The following is a 19,159-nucleotide window of genomic DNA, read 5'->3' on the forward strand; positions in this document are numbered from 1 at the left end:
TGTTGAGAAATTCAGAAAAGTTTGTATTTTATGTCCAACAGCTTTAGTTTTAAGACACCCATGACTCATGCAAATATTTTTATTTATTTCTATAACTACGTGTACAGATCATTAACCTCCTAGGACCTGGCGTCCACATATGTGGACATCACATTTTGGGTTATTTAGACCAAAATACTAAATTTTGCTCTACAAGGGCCTGATATCCACTTACGAGGACATTATACTGCTACTGTTCTATCAAAAATTTTAACGAATATCCTCATATGTGGCTCTGATTTTTCATAAAAACAAAAATAAGGTAAAAAAAAATCTGCTAATTCTTTGTTTTTACATTCATCGGGCCCCAATATGCCCAAATATCAAAGAGAAATTAAAATTGCATGCCGTGGAAAAGTTCGGGTCTTAGGAGATTAAAGGAAAAAAAGTATATGAGAAAACTTACATGAGTATACAGACAGACGTATCTGTGGCCAAAGGTTCATTTTAGTTGCTTGAAGTTAAGTCAGGTTTATAATTCACATTCCCACTTGCATCACATTACATCAAAACTGCTTTAGTGCACTGTTTTTGAAGAAGACAGAGTTTACAGGGGTAAAGGCAGTACTATTACCATTAAAAGCCTGATCACATTTTTCAGTTTTTCTGACGTAGTGTGGAGCCTTCCTTATTTTTCAGAGGAATTATAGGTTAAGACTAAAACAAGTCTCCTCATTTGCTGTTGAAAAGTTATTTAACACTTTGAAGATAGTACCCTAACCTTATTCAGTCAGAATATGGGTTTTTAGCTTTTCTCTGCAAGTCTTTGCAATCAGAATAAGAGAAAATAGACATTTGAACTAATATGAATGCAAAAACTCTTATTTACATAGAAATCCTTGTTAGAAATAGAAATAAAAAATTGACAAGTGCAGCTGATGGTGTGTTCTCTAATGGTGTTTGTCACAAACAGCATTGCAGGTAAAAAAAAAAAGAAAAAAAAAGAGTATTGCAAATCTGTACAAACCATAAGACTTCTGCAACAATTTCCTTTTGACAGGCAGGACCAAAGTAATGATGTTCAGCCATAATACACAATGCCAAGAAGAAAACTACACACAGCACATCGGTACTATCTGTAAGCATGGTGGTGGAGATTGTTGATTTGGGCCTGTTTTGTTTAGCCACAGTTTTGCGTGATGATATCTTACAGTCACTGAGTTGACTAGAATAAACTCTGTGTACCAAAGTATTCTGGAATCAAATGATAAGACATGCAAAAAATGTTTGTTTCCATTTTTAATTTGGACACAAGAGCTTTTACAAATGCAATATCAAGTTTTACTTTAAAAGCTTTATGCGTACTAGATAGCCCAGAAGTTGGATAACCAAAAGCAGAATGACATTTAAATCTACCTTGTTGGTTTCTTTCCTGTCCCATCCTGTCATGTACTCTGTGTGGAAGGCAGGATTGGACCCAAACACAGTCCCACAGACAAAGATTTAAACACAAAAAACCTCAGCATTATTGCTGGAACAAGTTAATACAGAACTGAACTGTAAAACCTAGGAACGAACTATGAACAGAACACAGTGTGAGGGAGATTACGACGACGAGCATAGGAAGACGCAGACACCAAATACAAGAGGAAACACGGCTGGCACTAATTACACTGACGAAACGGGGAAGAGCAAAACAGAACACACACCAATGAGAGACTATGGCTGTGTCCCAATTCAGGGTCTGCACGCTTGAACTACGCGCACTACGGTGCGTACTATGAGTACGAGAAGTGCGGAAGTGAGAGGCTTGTGAAATGGGACGGTCTAGCCTTCGTCGCGCTGCTCAGGTTGCCTAGCAACCATGATACTAACCGCGAGTAACGTTACATACAGCTTTGTTTGACAGAAATGAAGGAGAAACAAATGTTTTGTTAGTCATGCATTTTCGTCATGACATCACTTTGATTAGTTGAGTATCTGAGGCTGAGACCACGGGACCGTAAAACATGATTGTTGGGCTTCATTTCTGTGCTGAACAGTCATTTCAAGATTAGTCAGTAAATAACAATTAGTTGTTCATGAGACTAAAATCATCCCACTGTGGTAATGCAAATATAATATGGCCAATATTATAGTATTGTCAGATTATTATGATATATATATATATAGGCTTTAAAACCAAGTTAACGCTGAAAGTACAAACATCACTAATGTCACACAACTTTGCCGACATGTGGCCAATAGTAATGTTTTAATGTTCTTCATTATTAAACATTCGCACATAAATAAGTGACATCATATTCAGTACTTTGACAGTTCACTCTTCGGCCGCTCCCTTCTGCCGTATTTTGCGGCAAAATTATCTACACCCACCGCCGCGCTATGAATTGTGGGATATATGGGACCATGAAGCGTGCACCGCACCACGCTTGATATTTGGGGAAATCGACGGCGCATTTGGAGTATGCATTTGAAGTACACTTCGGATTGGGACAGCCGTCGTCGCGTGGCGGTGACGTAATCGCACTTAAAATGCGTACTTCAAGCGTGCAGACCCTGAATTGGGACACAGCCTATCAAAGCAAAACAGGAAGAACGCAGACTGAGTAGGACAGGGGTGTCCAACTCCAGGCATCAAGGTCAGTGTCCTGCAGGTTTTAGAAATCCTCCTGGGTCAGCACACCTGAATCAAATGATTAGTTCATTACCAGGCCTCTGGAAAACTTCAAGACATGTTGAGGAGGTCATTTAGCCATTTAAATCAAGGAGCAAGGACACGTCTAAAACCTGCAGGACACCGGCCCTTGAGGCCTGGAGTTGGACACCCCTGGACTGTGGGAACAGACAGATGCATATGAAGACTGACTGGGGAGGAATCACAAAGGCAAACCAAGACTAGAAATACAGAATAAACACAGGATATAATCATACTGGGCAAAGAAATATAAAATACACAGAGAACCTAATAAATAAAAAAGACTCAAAGAACCAAAAGACAAGAAACTCAAAATGCTGGGTGAGAATAACCCAGGACTGTGATACATCCTGTATTTTCCCACTCTCTCTTTCTCCTCGCTCCTCTTTTTTCCACCTTTAATGTCTAATAGAAGCGAAACAACTGAAAATTGAGAAAAATAAAAAAACAACCTCCAAACACCTTTTGGATGACAAAAAGGATTATGGTTGGATGAAGGGGCAGCTGAGAAATCTGCAGCACTGTGTCTGACGCTAAGCTAAGCATGAACCCGGACCTCTGTGATCCCCTTCTTCCCTTCTGGCACAGAGTTACAAACTGAATGGTTTATAGAGTTTTTGTCTGAAATATACGATGTGGTACTGGCATCAATAAATCCCTCAACCTCACACTTAAATTATTTTGTGCTGTAGGGTAGTAAGTAACAAGCATGGGGAAGTACATGCTCCTGTGATTTCCAGCTACCTTTGAAGCCTGTAGACTTATAGTTCCTCTGCAACCAGCTGTGAATCATGACTCAAGCTACACAAGTCAAAGTTACATATCCGCTGGGAAATAAGCAAAAAAGAGCAAGTTAAATATAGAGGTTAAATACAGGGGTCTTATATCATCAATGAATGACCAACATATATGTGTATCTGTCAATAATGTCATTGACAAACGTTCCTCAACTGGCGTGTAAAGCTTCAGTGTGGAAGATTGCTACAGTGGACTAACTACTACCGCACACACGACTTCTGAGAGACAAGCTGGAGCTATCGGGAGTGGACCACCACATGTCCCACTGGATACTGGACTACCTCACAGAACATCCACAGTATGTGAGGTCACATAGCTGTGTCTCTGATATGCTGGTCTGCAGTACGGGGGCCCCACAGGGAACTGTGCTGGCACCGTTCCTCTTCACCCTCTACACTGCAGACTTCTCCATCAACTCCCCACGCTGCCACCTACTGAAGTTCTCTGACGACTCTGCCATAGTCGGCCTCATCACAGGTGAGGAGGACTCAGAGTACAGACAGTGGACTCTGGACTTTGTAGACTGGTGTCAGCAGAACCACCTGCTGATCAACGCCGGGAAAACGAAGGAGTTGGTGGTGGACTTCCGGAGACGCAGACCCACCACACTGACACCGGTGAACATCCAGGGAGTGGATAGGTACCTGGGTGGTCACCTGAATAATAAACTGGACTGGAGCCACAACACCGATGAACTTTACAGGAAGGGTCAGAGCAGACTCTACCTGCTGAGGCGGCTGAGGTCATTTGGAGTCCAGGGAGCGCTTTTAAAGACCTTCTATGACTCTGTGGTGGCATCTCTCATTTTTTTACAGTGTTGTATGTTGGAGCAGCAGTTTATCAGCAGCTGAGAGGAAGACCTTGGATAAACTCATCAGGAAGGCCAGCTCTGTTCTGGGATGCACCCTGGACCCAGTGCAGGTGGTGGGAGACAGAAGGACTCTGGCCAAAATAACATCTCTGATGGACAGAGTCTCCCACCCCATGCATGTAAATGTTGCTGAACTGCAGAGCTCCTTCAGTGACAGACTGCTGCATCCTCGATGCATGAAGGAGCGTTTCCGCAGGTCCTTCCTCCCTGCAGCTGTCAGACTGTACGATCAACACTGCTCCCAACAATCATAGATGTTTACATCTGCGCTGTAACTGCAATAATTTAATCAACCGATTCGCACTACAACCTGGGTTTGCCTCTTATCTGTAGTTAATTTAATTTAATAACTGTACAGTACTCTGTTTATAGTAACTATTGTCCTTAATGTAAATATGTTTGTATATGTGTCTTTCTGGCTGCTGTTACAACCAAATTTCCCCTTGTGGGACAATTAAAGGATTATTCTATTCTATTCTAACTGAGTCTTATGTTGGACCAGAACCTGGATTATAGTGAAATGCCAGCCCTCTTTTGTAGTCAGATGACCTAATGTCAGATAAAGCACGGCTGATTGATCATTTCCCTTTTCTTCATCTTTACAGTGACCTAAAGCGCAGAGTCAGTATTCTCATAGACGGCTCCCTAATAATTGCCCACGTCAAGCCAGAAGATGCTGGGAAATACACGTGTGCTCCAAGCAACAGCCTGGGCCGACCACCGACTGCCTCTGCCTACCTAACAGTGCAATGTGAGTGCCCTGTCTCTCTTTTTTTTTACTTTCTACATAGCAGTGGTGTGTGCTCTAGTCTGAGGTGCTGCTAAATGAACATTTCTGCAGCAGGATGAAATCTTGCTTATCCTTTCCTGGGGCAGCACCCATGAGAGACAGTTTCATCACAGCTTTTGATGGTTGTTGCAACTTTTTCTGCATTTTGCAGAAGCTTTCAATTGCATTTAATAAAAATTTTACACACTGAATGACTTTCATGTCTTAACTCTTTCAGTCAATATGATCCATATCCCAGGTTCAGTGTATTATTTTCCTTGATATCCGCTGTATCACCTTGCTGGCACCTATGGGCAATTTAGAATCACCAGTTAACCTAACTCCTCTAACTGCATGCTTTTGGGGTGTGGGAGGAAGCCTTTCTGTGTGTACAGTAGTCTGCATGCTCTCCCTGGCCAGCTACCATCCAGTCTAACTCAGGACCTTTTTGCTGTGGGGTAATAAGGCCAACCACCACACATACTGCCTGAGCTTATAATGAGATGCTGTTTTTATCACCAGCTTGCTGTCAGCTTTCCGCAGATACAGTAGAAGGATTACTTGTCCAATCAGGAATAAAATACCGAGTTTATGTCCATTTGATTGCATTAGAGCTCTGACTTCAGTTCAGGAGACGAGGCTTCAGGTAAAGAGGAAGAGAATGAGAAGGAGATGAGCGAGGTGAGCTCAGTGATAGTGGAGTCAGATGAAGAAGAGAAGAACAAGAAAAGGAAGAAGTGATGATATAAATGTACAGTTTTGGCTGATTAACTTCTTGTTATTGATTATCATGACTTGAATATAACTAATAGTTATAGTGATTAACAGCATTTACTAGGTTGACCAACACTCAGAACAATGGGCAAGTCCAAGGAGCACTGTACCATCTGCTAAGCAAATCCGATCCGAAAAAGTAGGACGACCTCCAAATTCTTCAACTTCCCCTCAAAAGCTAGATAAATGAAAGTTGGACATATTTGGATGTTTTATATCATGGCATTGATGACATTCGGTATTAAATTGGTAAATATATACAACTGTGGTTCTGTGGGGGAAAGAGTCAAATAAAGCATAAAACCCTCCAAAAAGGCACAACACTAAGACAGTGCAGAGGTCCAGTGCACTGACTATAATAAGTGGAGGGACCAATGGCCTTTGTGGGGTCACCAACACAGGGGCCACACTCCTAACTACAGTATCTAGATGGACGGATAAATATTTAGAAAAAATTGTCACCTGTAGAGATGTAAGGAAGGAGTAAATTATTTATAGAGGCCAAACCTGTGTTTTAATGCTATTAAGTCGATCATTTTTTCTTGGAAGCATGGGGTTCAATAGAAGAACTGCAGTTTTTGGTTTGGCTTCATCAGCCCTGAATATTCTCCATGAAGAAAGATTCACTTTATCGTTGTTCAGCGTCACTGACCCCGAATTGTCAAACAATGGGTATGAGTCCATACCCATTCCAGGTTGGTCAGTTGATAAAAGTTGCTATCAAACCACCAGAAATTAATAAATGCTAAAAAGACTTAGGTCGAGTAAGACAGGTCGAGTAATAGAGCATTAGAGGCAGTGTGAGAAAACTTCAATAGATTAAACTTCCTGACAACTTCTTTTTTTTATTCAACACCTGTAACATTCACATGATTGATTGTAACTTATGTAGGTTTGAGAAAAATGTAGGATAGGTGATTACCTTTGATTTAATTTTTAATAGATTTTCCTCATTTGCTGCATTCACATGGAAAAGCTTTGGAAAAAATCTTCCAGTCTTGTAAAGTGCACATATTGGATGTGGGTAAGACAAAGCCGAATACTAACATGAGCCCTAGAACCTACAACTCATTGTAACTCCTCATCACTCTGCGTTGTTAAGAGGGGACACCAGTTTCTGTCCATCTGAGCTTGAGTCAAACCGGACACAGCTGTGAAACTGTGTGTCCAGAAATCAACTGAAATGCTCTGCACCGTGGAATCACTTTGGACACTCGACTAGTCTCCCGCCTAACTCTGTTCCACTTCTCATCCAAACATATAATCCCATGCAAACACCGGTTTTGCCTCTCAAATATACTTTTCTGTTTTATTTTGCTTCTGGTTGCTTTCTGCCCACATCCTCCCTTTTCTCCCCTTCTCTTCCCTCACTACTTCTTCTGATTTGTACCCATTTATGAATATTTATTCATATGCACACCAGCACGTCTCTGTCTCTCCCTTCCCCATCTTCATGATTATTACTGCCTCCTCATTTCTCTGTCCCATCATAAAACACTCTATCAGTCCATCAGTCACTCCCAGCTTGAGCCACTAAATAAAAGCATCTGGCTTTTATTTGCATGTCTCAGGACGAGCACTGAGAGCTCGGCCTTGTCTGCTGGTGACCGGCCATCAGCAGTAGTCAAGGCAACAGACAATTTGAATTCCCTCACTCTCCCGCTTTGTTAGATTGTGGTGTGTGTCTGTGTGTGTGTGTGTGTGTGTGTGAGAGAGAGAGAGAGAGAGAGAGAGAGAGAGAGAGAGAGAGAGAGAGAGAACAGAGGTAGGAAACAGCAGTCACAAGAGGGAGGGAGCAGTGAGAGGAGAGGGGATTACATCATTGCTGTAGGACCACTTTTCTGTTTGACTGCAGAGGGCTCTCTCTTTTCTTTCTTTCCTCTTATTCTCACCTCATCCTTTTTTATCTCTCTCTATCAATCCTCAACCACTCTCCCTATTTATGTCATTATTCTTTTTCATGTCTTATTTGGTTTAAATCTCTCTCCTCAGCTGTCTGTGTCTTTCTCCCCGAAGCGTTTGCCAGGGAATAACTTCCCCCAAAGCATCTTATAGTGGGAACCAGCGTGTCGTGAGCGATAGGCTGTCTCAGAGCTATATTTAGAAACTTGACTGTGGTGCCAGTGGCAGTGCTGCTCTGGGCTCTTTGTGGCAGAATGACGGTCGGCCAGAGGTTTGGACTTTAGAGGACAACTACTGTAGTACAAAGTTGTTTTGGTGACACGTCTCTTTTTCTCCCTCTCTCACCTGTGTTCTTTCCCACGCTCAGCCTCACTCGCCCTTCTCTCCATCGCTCTGCAGATAGCACTCCTCCCACTCACACCATCTCTCCTCCTTATCACCCAGTGCTTACTGTGAAGCTTTCCTCCCTGACCTCATTCAGACATTACACTATTCTCACCCCTTTACAATTCCAGATTGAATAAGTTTTGCTTCCCTTTCCCTCCATCAGTCATCCTTTCTGTCCCAAAGAAACCAAGGGGCTGAGCTTGTTCATCATAGCAAATCCCTATTATTTGAGAGTTAAAATTGAGAGGGGACATCTGGAAGGATGTCTGCTAAAGTAGAGACGATCAATTAACCTTGAACTAATCCGAGCTGCTCTGAATGATTGAATGAGGTAGTTTATGTGTCACATGATGTCACAGGAATTTTTGATTTTGTCTGTAACTAACTGTGACTACAAATACATTTGAAAATCACAACAACTTTCATCTGACTTAGTAATATTTAGGTAAGGTTTGAGACTATTTAAAGTTACTGGATACATTATAAGAAAAATGAACATATTAACATGTCATGCTGTTATGTTATTGCTTGAGCACAGAGGTTCAAGATTGTTTCAGGTATGTGGTGGCACCTGTATCACAATTAGCATGTAATTTGTTCAGTTCTCTGACGAGACGAGCAGTGACGATCATGTTAAATTGAGTCGTTAATGAAGGTGTAATGTTCTGAAACTGTGTGTGTGTGTGTGTGTGTGTGTGTGTGTGTGTGTGTGTGTGTGTGTGTGTGTGTGTGTGTAGCAAACATCTAGCGTAAAGTGACAAAAGCTTGTAAAACCTTGCTTTGGTTGCCAAACTGTTTTAGAATTTATCAAAGTTGCCTTATAATTCAATACTTTTTTATGTTTCCGTGACCACTGAAAGAATATTGAAGCTCCATTCCTCATTCAGCCCAATAGGGGCTTCAAACTAACTGTTTAAATCTAGGTTAGTATCAAAGTACCTGACCTCTGAGAAGTCAGGTACTTTTTTCACTCATTTTCAGCCCAGTCCTTGTATCTGATCATTGTCAGAGAAATGTCTATTTGCTTGTTAAGCCATTTAACACTGACCTATGAATAATTTAAGGATAAAGAACGCAACTAATTCAATAAATATATTAGTTTTTTGTCTACACATAACAACCTATCAAAGATCTAACTTTTAATCGAATTTTTAGGCACTTTTTTATGTAAACATGCATAATTTCTTCCTATATTTTTAGCTAAATCTACATGAAATGCCAAAGTTAAGGCAATCATAAAATAGTATTATTCCACCAAAAAGATGCTGTGTGGCATGTCCTTAAAAACCTTAAGAAAACTGCTCAAGTGAAGCACAAAGATAGTAACAGTCAATCTACAGCATAGGGACAGTGTCTGAAAGTGTCCTTAAGAATATTTAAAAATCCACCAAGGACCTGACACATGCCCCCAGAGCTACATCTGACCCTTTCGTTGATCCAGCTACTGATACCTCATCAGAAACGGTCTCAGGAGAAGGGTTGCTGTCAAGAAGCCATTCTTAAGAAAGGGAAAGGCTGAGGTATGTCAAATTACATAAGAACTGCACCGAAAATCAGTGGCAACAGGTTTTATGTTTATAAATTTTTGGTTCAAATTATCATCAGTTGGTACATTGAGCGTCACAGCTATAAAACACAGTGGAGGAGCTGTCCTTTGGTGCTACATCTCAACCATATGCTGTAGCTGTAGCTTCTAAATACTAACTAAGCAGAGGCAGATGCGATGGTAGTATGATTTTTCTCACCTTTGGAAGACGTGGACCTAACATAGCATATTTCCCCAAATTCCTAAAATGTACCTTTACACATCAGACAGTGTTATGAAGAGCAAAGTCATCAACTACTTGTGATGGATGAATTAGCAAACAGACAGAATAGTAAACTTGTAATTTCCATGTACAGTCTGACATTTTGTCCAGCCTAATCAATTTCCATGGAAGATGCGATTTTGTGTAATTTAATCACTAGAAACCAATGCATCCATCTGAATCTAAAGTCATGTCAAGTCAACAGTGATGCCGTCCCTACATGTAAGCTTTGACAGATTGGAAAAAAGACAAGTAAAAGCATGTTATTAGTATTAATATTGTGTAGTAGATGTGCCTCAGGGGAGCTGAAAACATCAAACGGCAGAAAATAGCAGATCGTACTGACATTCATTTTCCAAACAATACTTTTTAGGAAAAGAAAAGTATTAGATTCTGAATATAATGAAGGTGCAGAGGTGTCTGACAATAACCAGGATTCACCAGACCAGATGTTCTTCATATACATAACTGGATTCATTTATTAATTTTATTTTGTCATTATTTCAATTATTTTGATGATGAGCCCACATTCTGTGAACAGTGCCCTCTCTGTTTCTCTGCACATCTACTAGAACAACTAACAGGCATTGCGCTGCCACAAAGTGATGGTTTAGCATGTGGGTTATTCTCTCTTTGTGTTTTTTTTTTACCAGATCCTGCCCGTGTGGTAAACATGCCATCAGTCATCTACGCAGCCATTGGTCTGCCTGGCTTCATTCGCTGTCCTGTAGATGCCAACCCCCCTGTAACTCTGGTTAAGTGGAAAAAAGATGGCCTCCCTCTGCGGATAGATAAGGTGAGCCGGCGCTTTGCTGCTTTTGTCCCTTTCTTCCACTTTTCCTAACTTTAGTCTGGAAATGAATGCTTCATTCCTGCTGTTGTGATTACATTTTTCACATTGATTGTTTTACTTTAAGTGCACTTCTCTGTTTCTTACTCAAGAGAAGAGATTCAGGATTTTTTAAATCATATTTACTGACAACCATCACACTGGTAATCTGTCTACTCCTTCTTATCCGCTGAGCACAATTTCTCCATCCTTAGTACCCTGGTTGGAGTCAAATGGAAGATGGGAGCATCCGTGTGGCAGAGGTGACGGAGGACTCTCTTGGCACCTATACCTGCATGCCTTACAATGCCCTGGGTTCCATGGGATGGTCGCCTCCTGCTCCCCTGGTGCTAAAGGTACATATATTTAGGCCACATATGTGAATGCTCAGCACTTCCCTCTTCTGGCATTTAAAGGTTTACTGATAGGACTTACTGAAGTCTGAAAGGTGTGGATTTGTTTTCTCATTTGCAGACAGTTTACTGTATATCGCAACATTTTTTATTTATTTGAAATACAGGAACTATTTAGAACACTTCAGATTAAATGAATAATATACATAAACCTTTCCAAGCTTTCCACTTTTTTGACAACTGCAACATGATGTTAATTTGCCCAGTTCAATAAATCTCACCCTGAATACGAAGGGCACAAGCATCCATCTGTCTCCAGGATTAAATGCAACTTCACTCATGTGTACTCTTCAGTGAAGACAGCTCTTCTCAATTTCTTTCTGGGCAGGACCCTCCCAAATTCTCAGTGGTTCCTGGAGGGGTGTACAGGCAGGAGGCTGGAAGAGAACTGGTCATCCCCTGTGAAGCAGAGGGAGACCCTTTTCCCAACATCACATGGAGGAAGGTAAAACCCCTTGCACATCATACATCCTCCCTACATGTGCACAGCCTGTCCACTGAATCTCATGTGTAAGGCAGCTCATTAGTCGGTGCTTCTTGTTGTGTTATGTCACATTCACTGTTTTCCACTGAGGAACCTTCATTTCTAAAATCACTGTCTGTAGTGGATGCTCCGATTTTAATTTCACTGTACTGTATGTCATTGTAGCATTTTTAATCACATTTTAATGATGTCTATAAAAAATGCAATCAGGGAACATATTAGATTCTCTCAATTCTTTTCTTAATCATGGGGTGTGTTTAATCCTGCTTACTGACTACTGTATGATTAGCTATTGTTTCTGTCTCTCATTTACTGAACACACATTTTATCATTTTGTATTGTTGCAGATGTCAGATGGTAGGTTGGGCTTTTTAGTAGCTGTTAAACTACTGGTTGGTTTTGGGTTGGTTTTTTTTTAGTGTACATTTTGTATGACACATGCCAATGCACTGTTTTCTTTATCTTTTGCATTGGCTGGCTCTATCTTTCCATGCTCCGGGTGGATTGCAGGTAGGGAAGCCCAGTAAAAGCAAGCACAATGTTCTGCCCCGAGGCAGCTTACAGTTGAAGTCACTCACAAAGGAGGACCATGGGGAGTGGGAGTGTGTCGCCACCAATGTTGCCACGAGCATCACTGCCAGCACGCACGTCCAAGTCATAGGTACCTGAATACATAAATGCACAAACACATATAGATATATTGACGCACACGTACAAATATCAAATTCTCTTTCTTTAGCAACTATAGTGTTAGCTGTAGACCAAGGCCTCTTTCCCCAGCAGCTTCTAATTTCTTACTGCCAAACTTTTAATTTTATGTTGCAGATTAAGATTAGTTGGCAATATTGTAGCAACTCTGAAGGAAAAGACTAAAAATGGTTATTTAGAGCCAGAACTGACTACATTTAAATTGATGGTAGTGGGGAGGGAGGGTTGATCTAACTGATTATTAGAATACTAAATGCTAAGTTACTAGCTAACTGTAGCTAACTAGCTTAGAAAGTAACATTTTGTTATGTGTTAGAGATTCTTGAACTGTTGGTTGAAATCTATAATTAATAACTAGAAAATGCATTTTCTGAAGAAACTGCTGTGTGAATGCTAACCTCAACTCATTTCATTGCTGTTTTTCAATTCGGAGCTTATAGTTGCAATTCTCACACGTCTTTACAAAAGACGCAGGGGAACTTTTTCTTTAAACGATGCAATACAGAGCAACAAAATCACACACTTCTGAACTGTTTTGCTCAGTAATTAGTTATAACTTGTCAAATTCCAAGAGCAGTCATTGGTCTTGTTTGCCTTGGCCTATTTGTCTTGGCCTTTGTTCTTGCTGACCACTGTGCCTCATTTATGGATGTAAGCCAGTCAAATCAGCAGAATACAATGGCTGTATCCCACTGGCTCCAAATTATTTTCCTGGTTTTTTTGGCTCAAGTATAACAAGTAAACAATACATTGAGCCATTTTACTGGTAGTATTTACTATGCAGGTAAAATTTTACATTACTGGACCCAACTCAGCTCACAATAAGTTTGTTTGACAGGTAAAATAAATGTAGGGTACCACAGCAGGGCAACTCGGTGACTAATGTGCCCTTTTAAAAATTGCTTCCCCTCTCTGCAGGCACAAGCCCCCACGCCCCCACCAATGTCCATGTGGCTGCGTTCTCCACTTTGGCCAATGTGTCTTGGGAAGCAGGATATAATGGAGGTTTCCAGCAGACATTCTCAGTCTGGTATGGCCATGTGTGAGTCATCCTAGCATGCTTTGCTTCCTGCTTTTTCTTCTTCCAATGTGTCCTCTGTTATTTCTGAAAATGTCTTTTCCAGGGTTGTGTTCAGAACAGTTGTGAAAACGTAGAGATGGAAAATACATGGAGTTCCAGTGTCTGTGAGTTTTCATCTCTGCTCTTGGAGTTTTCTTGAGGAACGCAATAAAAACAATAACAAAAAATACAGCAACTAAACTGAACTCAACCCAGACTTCTCTGTTCTGCTGCTGCTGCTGCTGCTGCTGCTGCTGCTTTGCCACTGCTTGACTAGGGAAAAGGCCTGGGTTAAAAATATGTGTTCAGTCTCACAAGATTTTAGCCATGGCAGGTACTGTTACATTTTGAATCACAATAATTTCTTTTCTTATATTCTTATATTTTCTTACATCTGAGATGTCCAAAATGTATAATGCAGTACAAAGTGAGTTGATGATGTGCTGCTAATCCTGGGTTGTTAAAGTCTACATGTTAAAGTCTATGGTGTTTAAACTTCTTTAGGGAACATGTGGTACTATTTTAACCCAGGTCTGCAAGGGAACCATTTGCATTTTGGATGATCGATGTGAACACTGTGTAGTTATTAGATGTCAAAGAAACTCCGGTAGACTGAAGTAGATTTTTTTTTAAATCCAGTACTATAGAGCAGCGGTCCCCAACCTTTTTTGCGCCACGGACCGGTTTATGCCCGACAATAGTTTCACGGACCGGCCTTTAAGGTGTCGCGGATAAATACAACAAAATAAAACTAGTACCGGTACCGAAAAAAAGAAGATTTATTCATAACACACGTGAAAAGACCCAGGAAAACCGAGTTAACGATAAAAAACGATAACAAAATAACGCTGAAAACCGATAAAAACCCTGAAAACCATACATTTCACACCTGAGCCTCAACTCTCGCGGCCCGGTACCAAACGACTCACGGACTGGTACCAGTCCGAGGCCCGGGGGTTGGGGACCGCTGCTATAGAGTATTAATAGCTCAGCTGAACAAAATGTATTGAAAACATAATGACAAAAAATTGATACAGACGAAATAATTCACTCTGGTAGTTGCTCAAGATGCATCTCTACTTTATGAAGTACAGTTATTGTCAAACTAGAGATGCACGTAAGACACGAATGTCTTAAATTTCACCACTTAAATAGTGAAAGACATAAAGCGAGCATCAGATATAGTGCTGCTGCCAAAAACTAGCCTTGCTTATCAGAGTAGCAGTGGTGCCCTCTCCAGTTCTATGGTTCTAGTTTAAACGGTTCTATATCAAACTATTACCTGAAAATTATGATTTCATTTTAATGTCTGAATTGAAAGAATAGTTTGTTAAACAGGTTAATTAGTTTCATTAGAGAAATGCACCTATGAGACTGGTCATTCCCTAAAATGAAGGCTATAAGTCACCTATCAGCTCTTCACCCGTTTCACAAAAACTACTCAAGATATACAAAAATTCAGTGAGTGATTTAGGCAAAATTCAGGAAAGGTCTCATGGTCTTTTTACAGTAATGCACCATGTTTTTGATATTATTGTCTGGAGGATGGTATAGTATCTTTATCTGGCAGTTTAGCAAGACTGTATTATGTGTTCAGCTTTTGAGTCTCTTCTGCTGGCACACGTTAAATCACTGTAAAAGAAAAAAACTGTAACATTCAGCTGTGCTTTTTATAGACAAAGTCAATACCACATGAAGTCTCTAATTAGGTGAGATAGTGCAATTTAGAATAATCCCTCTTAAGCAATTTTCCAGTCATTACACACGAGTTTGGGAGCATATTCACTGAAAAATAAATAAGACAGTCAAGGAAAATGTAGTGCTTTATTCCATATTCCATACAACCAGCTCTAATTTGAAGGGATTCCTCATATTTGTGGATTTCTTTATAGCACAGTGTTTACAACATTAAACACGAGAGTACTACTTGTACTTGCCACAAATCACACAATATGCAAGTAAAGATTATTAGGGATCATTAGCTTAAACATCAGCAGTATTGCTGGTGTGAAGTTCATTTGATATTTACGATGCCGTGTTCACATCCAAAGGATCAGGCTCGACTAAATTAAGCCCCACATGCTCTCCGCAACCCATCATACTTTAGTAACACAGTGATGAGACCAGAGAGCAGCACAGATATAAAAACAAGGAGGCAGCTGCTTCAATTAATATTAATTAATCTTCATACTGACAACAAGCATCAGATCCCTCTATACTTCTGCTGTCATTTAAAAGGGTCTTTAAACCTTTCCACTACAGCTGATACACTTACTGATTGTTTAAAGCACTTTAGGGTACTAGTATAGGTCCAAACATCAGCACAGAGATGATTCTGAAAACCCTAAGTGGACACTGTTTTGCTGCATTCATGCAAGTCTAAACCCTGCCAGACAAAGGTGGAAGTTGTTCAAATAAGATCTGGAAATGAAACATTTTTTTTGTGGGTTCACTTACAGTGCTGTGATATTTCCGCCCTTCCCCTTGACATACCTATGTGTTTAAGATCATCAAACTAATTTTAATATTAGGCAAAGAAAGCCTGAGTAAATACAAAATGCAGTTTTTCTGTAAAAGGCTGATGGGGCGGGTGACGTGGACACCCAAGTTTGTGAATGTCATAACTCGAAAACGAAGTGATGTAGGAGCTTCAGTTTAAGTGAATCTACAGAAAATCTCATAGGAAACCGTGACCATTGAGAAGGAAGTGACTTAGGACTAGAAATTGATACCAGAAATCTTGGATGAGTTCAAATCTCAGTGACTTTGACCTCAAGGTTAGGTTTCAGAGGTCAAGTTTTCTGAAAATCTTATGAATGCAATAACTTAAGAACAAAGTAGGATCTTTAAAATTGATACCATATGTGCACCTACTAGGAGGCTAGGAGGAGGAGTACCATTGGCTGCCACCAGTATTTTTTTAATAATGATTTCATTTATTAAGGGAAAAAAATGATTGTTCCATTGATGTCCTTCCTGGATCACCTCTCCCCACAAACCGTCTCTATGGACGAGCCAAACGAAGTAATGGAAAAATACATCTAATAATAATAATGGATTGCATTTATATAGCGCTTTTCGAGACCCTCAAAGCGCTTTACAATTCCACTATTCATTCACACACTGGTGGAGGCAAACCACAGTTGTAGCCACAGCTGCCTTGGGGCAGATTGACAGAAGCGAGGCTGCCATATCATGCCATCGGCCCCTCTGGCCATCACCAGTAGGTGAAGTGTCTTGCCCAAGGACACAATGACTGAGACTGTCTGAGCCGGGACTCAAGCCGGCAACCTTCCGATCACAAGACGAAGTGCCAACTCTTGAGCCACGATCGCCCCTGAATCTATCATTCATTGGCATCATCTGTGCCTAATTCTATCCCCCTGGATGTGGATTTGTCTTCTAAGCGGCCATATGACTGACTCCCGTCACGCTACGTGGCATGTATTCTTTGCTAGAGTTCCAAGTTTCCAAGTATGAGCCCATTCGTGCATCGTTGGACTCCTTGCCCTGGAGATTGAGTCTTTTTTGAGCCTTGGGTTTTGTAGCCGGTCTGTCTCCTTCGTCAGGTAACACCATAGTGCCACTGACCATAGTCAATCAGTGTTCCAAGGCTGCCTATTTTGTTTCATTAGTGACTGCTCAATTACTTACTGACCATGTGTGTTCTGTCACCACTGAATTCCTTAGGATATTGTCTCTGATCTTGGCTCACAGTTCACCTCTAGAGTCTGGAGGGCTGGAATTGGTGCAATTGGTGTCTAGGTTAGTTTCTCTTCTGGTTTCCAATCTCAGACAGACTGAAAAGATTAACCAGGAACTGGAAGTGGACCCTCTGTGAGTAGTGCACTTGTAGCTTGCAACTTCCCTGGCTAGAGTATGCTCACAACTACATGACCTCCATGTTTACAGGTCTCTCTTCAAGGTGTCCCTCAGTCACCAGCTATCACTGGTCCCATCTCAGGAAGGTGAGCTCTGTTCCATCTGTTTAGCATCACCTTTGTCGCTGTCTTTAGTTAAAGAGAGCAACCCAAGCAGTCTTGCTTAGAACATAGAGACCAAGTGACTGGGTAGCCGTCATCTTTTGGCACCTGCGTACCTTCCAGGTCAAAAAGTCAGGTTGTCTTCAAAAGTATGAAATTATGATGAATCTAAAAAACTGTCTTTCAACTACACTACAAAAAGGAGATCATAATCAACCCTGTCACTGTCTCTTTGAAACTGCCTAAGACCCAAAACTCATTAGCTGAAACCTGTCTGTTTCAGTCCTCTGTGCCCTTTTTCCAATCCCCCCCCCCTTCCCCTCCCCACCTACCTGGGTGATTGGGAGTTATTGATTGGGGTTATGTGCAAGACAAAAGACACAGGGTTCCATGGTCTGCCATTTTGGATCCCTCACTGGTCAAGGGGTTCCATCAAAAGTATTCCAAAAACCCAGTATGTCACTAAGAGGCTCCTATTAAGCAGGCGGCGTGTTGTGGTGTGGAGCCATTATTGAGGCAGATGAAACACATGAAAACAAACGAGAAAATAAACAGAACGAGAACTAACAAAACCTAGAGTGGGAGTAACTAAAACATGAAACCTGAAAATGCTGAAAACAATGAACCACGGAGACGTCAGGAGGTAAACCGATGAATTCACAATGAACAAAGGGAGACAGAGAACATAAATACACAGAACGGTAACGAGGGAAGTGGAAACACAGCTGACACAAATGAACATAATGCCACAGGGGACGCAAAACTACACACGCTGAACATGGAACGCAAGACTGTCAAAATAAAACAGGAAACATAGTGAGATATAGACTGTGACAACAGGAGCCTGAGAGAGGGATCGAGAGGGGACACTTGACAGAGGGAGCGAGACATGACGGGCATGGGAGACATGGAACAAAACACGTGGAGGAAAACATGTAAACAGGAAGAGGAGACGAGACACCTCGACCAGACAACATGGAAACAATTATAACTAAACATAGCAGCAAATACAAAGATAAACTCAACACTAAATAATAGAAAACTAAAAAATTACAACACAAAGAAACCATAACCCCAAAAGCTGGGTCAAATGACCTAGAACCATGACAGATGGTATTGGCACGGTCTCCTGGTGCTCCTGTGTGCCATTTCTGTCCGTTTCTTCTCCTTTGTGGGTTTTTTTTTTTGCTCTCCCTGTCTCCTTTCAGTGTGTGCGTGGGTTTACTCTGTTTGTTTCAGAGGCGGGATTCCTCTGGGTTTTCTCACCCTCCTGGTTTTTCACACCTGGAAGTTGTTGCCAATCAACCCACCTGTGTGGAACGTTAACCCATCTGATACTTAAGGCTCAGATGGGTTGCTAGATTGTTGGAGTTACTGAAGTAGCATTGTCTGGCTTCTGTGTGTTCACTGTGTTTGACTGGAATGGCTTAGATTCTAAGTGCACAGAGGAAAGCTGGGTTTGTTCTAAGCCTTAGAACAAACCCAGCTTTCCTCTGTGCACTCTTTCAGTCTTGAGAAACTTTCAGAGAGAGAACCTGGAAGTGAGTCATCTGTAAAATTAGAGAGAGAGAATTAAGTGGACTATCTCCCTGCCAGACTGCCCATTCCACTCTGACAATAAAGCGCTATACAAATACAGACCATTTACAATACCCTGCTCCATGCTTGCTGTAAATCTGCTAAACTTTTGCTTCAG

General features: G+C 41.1%; 1 protein-coding gene across 2 annotated transcripts in view; it reads left to right on the forward strand.

Moving 5' to 3' along the window:
- The window catches only part of igsf9bb (immunoglobulin superfamily, member 9Bb), a 132,772-nt gene that overhangs the window by 69,826 nt on the left and 43,787 nt on the right, over positions 1 to 19,159 (forward strand). The window contains exons 7-12 of one of the 2 annotated variants that reach the window (XM_026183244.2): positions 4,952 to 5,097; positions 10,640 to 10,782; positions 11,031 to 11,171; positions 11,557 to 11,673; positions 12,223 to 12,373; positions 13,339 to 13,462. In XM_026183244.2, coding sequence (XP_026039029.2) covers positions 4,952 to 5,097; positions 10,640 to 10,782; positions 11,031 to 11,171; positions 11,557 to 11,673; positions 12,223 to 12,373; positions 13,339 to 13,462 — 822 coding nt within the window. The remainder of the gene's footprint in view (positions 1 to 4,951; positions 5,098 to 10,639; positions 10,783 to 11,030; positions 11,172 to 11,556; positions 11,674 to 12,222; positions 12,374 to 13,338; positions 13,463 to 19,159) is intronic. The other variant, XM_026183245.2, reaches the window with a different exon arrangement.

Source organism: Astatotilapia calliptera, chromosome 10, assembly GCF_964374335.1.
Source record: "Astatotilapia calliptera chromosome 10, fAstCal68.1, whole genome shotgun sequence".
Taxonomy (NCBI): domain Eukaryota; kingdom Metazoa; phylum Chordata; class Actinopteri; order Cichliformes; family Cichlidae; genus Astatotilapia; species Astatotilapia calliptera.